This window comes from Buteo buteo, chromosome 17 (genome assembly GCF_964188355.1).
Source record: "Buteo buteo chromosome 17, bButBut1.hap1.1, whole genome shotgun sequence".
Taxonomy (NCBI): domain Eukaryota; kingdom Metazoa; phylum Chordata; class Aves; order Accipitriformes; family Accipitridae; genus Buteo; species Buteo buteo.
The window spans coordinates 1,391,654-1,398,589 of NC_134187.1; the positions used below are offsets into that span (position 1 = coordinate 1,391,654).

The 6,936-nt window shown below is 62.3% G+C and overlaps 1 protein-coding gene across 3 annotated transcripts in view; it reads right to left on the minus strand.

Annotated features, from left to right (window-relative positions):
- SCARA5 (scavenger receptor class A member 5) overlaps positions 1–6,584 on the minus strand; it is a 37,198-nt gene extending 30,614 nt beyond the window's left edge. The window contains exons 1-3 of one of the 3 annotated variants that reach the window (XM_075048862.1): positions 6,315–6,584; positions 4,910–5,028; positions 738–866 (exon numbers count right to left, since the gene is read on the minus strand). In XM_075048862.1, the coding sequence (XP_074904963.1) occupies positions 738–866; positions 4,910–5,021 (241 nt within the window). In that variant the 5' untranslated portion in view covers positions 5,022–5,028; positions 6,315–6,584. The remainder of the gene's footprint in view (positions 1–737; positions 867–4,909; positions 5,029–6,314) is intronic. The other 2 variants (XM_075048861.1, XM_075048860.1) reach the window with 2 other exon arrangements.
- Between the last annotated feature and the right edge of the window lie 352 nt (positions 6,585–6,936).

Sequence of the window (6,936 nt, forward strand, 5' to 3'; positions counted from 1 at the left end):
TCCAGCACGGTGAGGGGGAAAACAAAGCCGGCGGCGACGTGGACCACATGGGATGTGTACGCAGGGATGAGCTGAGGCTGGGAGCAATTACAGGCATCTGCGAGCAGCTTTCCCATCCCTGCGCTCACCAAAAAGCTGGAGAGGGGAGGCAGGAGCCTCGCCGGCACGTGCTGTGCAAGAATAACACCCTGCCTGTGAGCTGCCTGCATCTCCATCGCTGATGGAGCCAGGGCTTATTCTTACCCCAAGCAAAATGGGGGGGATTGGTGCAAACCCAGCAGCCGTGACCTTGTGATGGGAACAATTCCAGCCCTGAACACGGGGTTCCTGAGCACCTCCGGAGCCTCACCATCCCCAGCACGTGATGTTTGGACCCTGCAGCAACTCCAGCCTCAAAGCTTAAATCAAAACCACTCCAGATGTGCAGTATGGAGTGGTATGGGCTCATGTCATTGTCCCCAAGGAGCTGAAAGTGCAGCGCGGAGGCGATGCCTGCCTTGGTTTGCAGCCATCGCTTTTAGGCAGGCATCGCCTCCTCGCCCCACTTCTGCTGGATCCTGTATTTTCCTCCCCTGAATGGCATGGAAATCCTCCTGAGTGCCACCGCAGGGGGAGCAGAATTGTGGTCCCATGCTCATGGCCAGGCCCAGTTCACATTGCACCGAGCTTCTGCGCAGGGGAGCATCACCCTGGGGTACCGCTGCACCCCACAGGGAGGACCCAGGCTCAGCCCTTACCTGCGAGGATGAATACTCCGACGAGGATGAGGAAGACGAGGAGGTAGAGTCCCACCACGGCGTACTTCAGTGCTGCCAAGGAGCCCAGCCGGCTGCAGCGTCCTGCTGCCTTCATCCTCCGCCTGGGACCTGGGGGACAGGGCAGGGTGTCAGGGAGAGCATCACGCACCCAGTCTGTCTGGGTTCCATCTCCCAGCAGGAGAAAATATTGCAAATATAATTTTGGCAATGCCTTGCAGGTGCAGGCACAGCTCTGCGTGCCCCAGTGTTGATCCGCCCAGGTTGCCCAGCGAGGTGGTCGATGCCCCATCCCTGGAACCATTCAAGGTCAGGTTGGACGGGGCTCTGAGCAGCCTGATCTGGTTGAAGATGACAGAATCACAGAATGGTTTGGGTTGGAAGGGATCTTAGAGATCATCTAGTTCCAACCCCCCTGCCATGGGCAGGGACACCTTCCACTAGACCAGGTTGCTCAAAGCCCCATCCAACCTGGCCTTGGACACTGCCAGGGATGGGGCATCCACAACCTCTCTGGGCAACCTGTTCCAGTGCCTCACCACCCTCACAGTGAAGAGCTTCTTCCTTATAATCTAATCTAAAGATTGGATGTCCCTGCTCATGGCAGGGGGGTTGGAACCAGCTGATCTTTAGAGGTCCCTTCCAACCCAAACCATTCTATGGTTCTAAGATGCCTGGATCCTGACATCCCTGCCGGTCTCTGCTTGCCCAACCCTGCACTAGCTGCGATCCAGCTCCTCTTCGATGCTGCCACAAGCCCTGAGCAGCAAGAGCTGTGTGTGAAGGAAGTGGGGTTTTATGAATCAAATAGCCAGGAGGAAAGTGCAAGGAAAGAAGAGGAAAGGCTCCTGTGCCATGAACCCAGCGGCAGGGAAAAGTCATCTGGTTTTGGGCTTTGCACATGTTCAAAGCTTGAGCTCATGTTGAAATCTGGGCCAGGTTGTGGTCTTAGGTGGGAGCCGGAGCCTGATCTGGATAGAGACCCCGCATCCCTCTGCCCCCAGCCCCAAGGCTGCAGTGATGCTTCAGCCTGACGCCTTGGCCCTCTGGGTGACCCTGTGCTGCTGGGATGGGGTGCAGGGTGTTGGGTGCTGGCATTTTTGTGTTGGACCCCTGTAGAAACACAAGGTTTCTGAGAGCGGCTGAGAACCAGCAACTTCATGACAGGTCAACAAGCGCTGCCTGGTTTTGCCCCTTGCCAGATCTGAGACGTCTCCAAGAAGGCACCACCAGAAGGTGGAGGAAGAGTCCCAAAATCCCACCCCCTTGACTTTTGGGTGGCTGCACCCCATTGCTTTCTGCCCTCTAAGCCCTGAGGCACAGCGTAGCACCGATCCAGAGCCTGCATCAACCCAGCAGAAAGGGTGAGGCACCACAGCCCCGAAGCCAAACCTCCTGGGGAGGAGACCACCCTCATCCGCGGCCATGAGCAATGCCCACCTCCAGTGGGGACCATCCCTGCTGGGCTTCGGGACCTCACCCCATCCCACCCCTCGGCTCCCCGTGGGACCAAGCTGGCCCTTGGGATGCCAGAGATGGAAAGGAGGTACAAGGGGTTGGGGGCGTCCCTAGCCTGGCAGGGACCCTTCCCCACCGCACCCTTGCCCTTCCCCAGCCGACGGTCCGTGCGTCCGTCCCGCTGGAGGACGGGGAGGTTTGCAAAAGCCTCCAGCCAGCAAAGGGTTACGCTGGGTGTATCGCTTAACTCGGCCCCATTTTGGGGCTCCAAAATGATAAAGTGCTGAGGTCAGGCTCACCGACACCCAGAGGGGATCCCGCGGGGACGTGGGGTGCTCGAGGCCCCCCAGCTCAGGTGCGAAAGGCGGTGCCTCTCCTGCGGGACCCCTCCATCTGCAATTCATTACCCGCACGCGGTTCCCATTTGCTGTCACCGGCCAAACAGATGGAGCCGAGGGCTTCAGAATGAGGAAAGCTGCAATATTTTTCTGACATTAACACTTATATCAGGTCCTGGGAGACTCCGGGAGGAGCTGGCCCCGGGCCCCGAACCACCCACTCCTCTTTGCTGCTCTCGGAAGAGCAGGAGGGACCGCAGCTGCGTAAGCAGCGTTTTCACAACAGCCCGCTCCGAGGAGCCCACGGGCGGGCTCCGGCCAGTAACCAAGGGGAAAAGCAAATATTTCTTCCCCCTGCCCATGCCCCGGGGAGCTGGAGCTGTGGCCCGCCCGGTCAGTGGGGGAGCAGAAAGCGGGAGGCTGAAAGCAGCCAGGACTTGTCATCCCCCAAGCCCTGGGGGGGTCCGCGGCTGCTGTCCTGGGGGTCGCGGCAAGCAGCAGGCTGCTGCACTGGTCCTCAGCCCCACGCCGAGCATTTTCCGTGAGCCCAGGAGCCCACGCAAGTGGTCCCATCCTCATGACGAAGCTCTCAGGGTTGTCCTCGACCCTGCCCCGTGCAGCTGCAGACCAGACGCAGCCCCGCAAGCGCTGCTCCAGCAACCTCTCCCGCGGGAATGGGCTTCTGCATCGGGGGGAGATGTGGATGAGCACATTTGCCCCGCCAGATCCGGGGCAACCTGCCACAAAAACACCAAAGCCAGGGAGATACCTTGAGCCTCACACCGGGGCAAGGTCTCTGCTGGGAATGGTGGCCTCAGCCGTGGAGGACACCAACTCCTCCCTCCCGTCTCTTCCAGCATCGCTCCCTCCAGGCTCCACCACCCTCTCTGCCCATGTCGGCAGAGCGGCAGAGCGTGGGGACAGCCCCTGGGCAGGATCTGTCCCTCTCTCTGCTGCAGGAAGGTGCCGCGGGCGTTAGACTTTACAAGCCAACAGCAGGAGGGAGGGCAGAGGCAGGAGCAGCCACGCTGCTGAGAGCAGGGGGACCCTCGCAGGGTGACACTGACTTTGGGGAACGGCATCAAGGCTTAGGCTTCACCCGAGTGGGAAATCCACCCTCTGGAGTCAAAGCTGTCCCTATCCCAGGGGCTGGAGGGCAGGAGAAGGCACCCGCACAGCGGTGCCACGTCTCTTGCAATAACCATCAGGAGCCACTTGCACCTTGCAAGCATCCAGAAGCAATTTGTCCAGAGCTGGGTGTTCCCAGCTCGCTCGGTGCCTGTATGCAGCCCAGCCTGGGACACGGGCTGCCCTCTGGAAGCACCCCGGGCTCTCCATCACACCCTGGGGATGTCCCACGTGCCTAAAACCAGGAAAGCGAGTCCCCCCCCTCACCCCGATCCCATGCTTGTGGTGGGGGACAGCAGTGCTGGGAAGCCTGCTCAGAACAAGACCGGTTTCCCCAGCAGCCCCGCAGGTCTCCAAGCAAAGCTGTCAGCAAAGGGGACCTCACATCTCTGCTCGAGCACCCAGCTCTGCCTGCAAAGGCCTCGGAAAAATTCATCAGGGCTGTTCGCCTGGGGACCAAGCCTGGATCTGGTGAAACATGGACAGTATTTCATGCAGCAAGAGTGAAGGAAAAGAGCTCAGCAAGTGCACAGTGCAGACAGGCCAGCTACGATGTGCAGGAGATACGAGCAGGTCCCGCTGTGTCCTGCTGCACAGCCCTGGTGCTACCAGTCCCGCTGCAGGGCATTTCTGGACAAGACTACATGCAAGAGAGCCAGAGGCTTGGGGGAGGAAAAAGAAAAAAAAAAGAAAAAGAAACAAACACCCCCAAACCCAACCTTTAGGAAGCAAAGTGACTCCATGGAGCATGACCCTGGTCAGCGGCAGAACTGAATGAGATCCTGCACGCCTCAAGAGGCTCACGGTGCCCTGGGTTCGTCACCCCCCGTCAGACCAGAAAGGGGGGGACAGGACAGGAGGCACGAAAACCCCCTTGCAATGGGATTTCGCGAGCGTTTCTCCCAGTGAGGCTGTGCCAGCAGGAGAGAAGAATTTTCCTGCTCTGTTTGGGACACATACACATTCATCATGGTGCTACCTCCACCGAGGCACCCTCACCCTGGGCACCCGCCCTTCCCGGGGCAGGGATTGCTCCTCTGCTCTGGTCCCCTGGGACCACCGACTGGAGCTGAGCACCTAACTCGGGTCAGACACCTTTGCCTGCGTGGGGCCAAATTGCTGAGCTTCTTCCTGAGCAATCCAAGCTCCCATGTCCCTCCCCCAGAAGCTCTCCAGGTTTCTGCTACCAGGTTCAAAGCCCCCCCCCCCCAGACCGGAGCCCCTACTCACCGTCCTCGCAGAGGTTCAGTTTGGAGAGGTTCCTTCCCTCGAAGGGCTCCTCGAAGATGGAGCCGTTCTCCCTCTCACTGAAGGTGTGAAGGTACATGGCCTTGTTCTCCATCCTGCTGCTGGTGGAGCAGAACAGGCACATGAGACGGTGCTTGGTGGCTACGGTATATCCTGATGTGGCAGGGGCCCGATCCTGGCTAATCCTGTACCCTGCACGGCTCGTGCACCATGGTCCGGTGCAATATGGTACGGGCTGGTGCTGGGGACACAGACCTGCTGCCAAGGGACCCCTCTGCTCTCGCTTGCCAAAGCTGACCACCACGTCTCAGCATGGGGTTTCTTGTCTTGCCCATGGCCCCGGCTGGGTTTGGCAGTGCCCCAAACGAGAGCCAGACCGCCTCAGCGAATGCGGGGGGAAGCTGGTGGGCAAGTTCAGCGGGACCACGGGCCCACCACCAGCTAGTCCTGCCTGCGCCCTTGCAGCTCGGTGAAATGCTCACCACCGACACAGGACCCCTGGCTCGTTGGCCAAGGAGGGGGTCCTACACCCACCTCTGCCTGACCACGCGCCCTGCGGATGTCCAGCCTCGGCGTCCGCTCCGGGCACGTGCTGGATGTCTGTCCCTCCCCAGGGCTGGGGAGATGGGGGCTCAGCGTATGCATACAAGCCCCCCAGGACCTGTTTCACCCCTAGGGTTTGGGGTACCCCTGCACCCACACCACCTCTAGGTACCCCAGCACCGTGAGCCAAGCCTGCTCCCCCCACGGGCCTGATCCTGCTGTCACTGCCTCTCTGGTCAGGGTTTTTTTTTGGGGCTGGTCCTAGGGACAGGGCCATGCCCGCAGTGAATACTGTCGGCCCTGGGGAGGTTGTGTCCCCTCTGCCAACGATGTTTCATCGCAGCACCCGGCGGGGGGGGGGGAGTGGGAATCAGCCCCCAGCAGGGCTCTGGCGTGGAAGGAGTTAAAACCACCCCTTAAGTGGGACCTGCTGAGCACCCCCAAACTCATCCCCTGCACCCCTGAGACTCCCCCAGCTCCAGCCGCCCCTTGCTGTCAGCACACGGGTGCTCCGCTCCGTGGGGACCCCCAGCTCCTGCCACCCCCCCCCCCAGCTAAAACCAGCCCCACTGGGAGCAGACTGGGCAGGGACCTCCCTGGCCGGCAGCAGCATCCCCAGCCCCTGGTCCCACTCCCACGGGGAAAACATCACCCGTGTAACCCGTGTCTCGCAGCACCGTGGAATCAGACCTCGCCCCCCACATCCAGCCCCTCCGCGCCCACCCCACGCGGGTGGAAGTGGGGCAGATGGGGTGGGGGGGTGTCCATCCCCTCACCCCATCCCGCACCCCCCCCCCCCCACGACGTCCCCTTTGTCCCCGCTCCCCGCCGCGACGCCACTGACCTGCCGGGCGGACCCACGCGTGAGCGAGTTTGCCGTGGCTCCTTCCTTCCCCCCCCCCCGCCTGCTCGCTCAGTCCCCGGGCTGCGCCATGGTAGCCGGAGCAGGGGGGTGAGGACAGCAAGGGGACCCCCCGACCTCACCGCCGGCTCCCCACGGGCTCGCAGGGACCGCCGCTCCCCGCCAGCCTCCCATGGGTGGGGGGGGGATGCGCGGAGCCGGGGGGGGGACGCGGCTGCGGAGCCGGGCGGCTGTGAGCGAGGATTCCTCGGCCGGGAGGGGTTTTTTTTTTGTAGGCGGGGAACGGGAGGGGGGCCGGGCTCCCCACGCCCCCCCCCACCCTCCGGGGCCGCCCCCCGCCCTCCCGTCGCTGCCCAGTTCCCGACCGGTTCAGCCCGTGGCCGGCGGGAGCGATCGCAGCCCACGGAGAAGGGGAAAGGTGCTTGTGTCCGACCCCCCCCCCGCTGCACCCAACGGGGAAACTGAGGCACGGAGGACCGGGGGGGGGGGGCTAAGCTGCGCTGACCCCCAAACCACCGCTGCTCTCGGCCTCGGCGTGGGCCGTGCGTGGGGGGCACCCGCTGTGGTCAGCCTCTGGGGGGGGGGGGCAAGGTGGGGAGGGGGC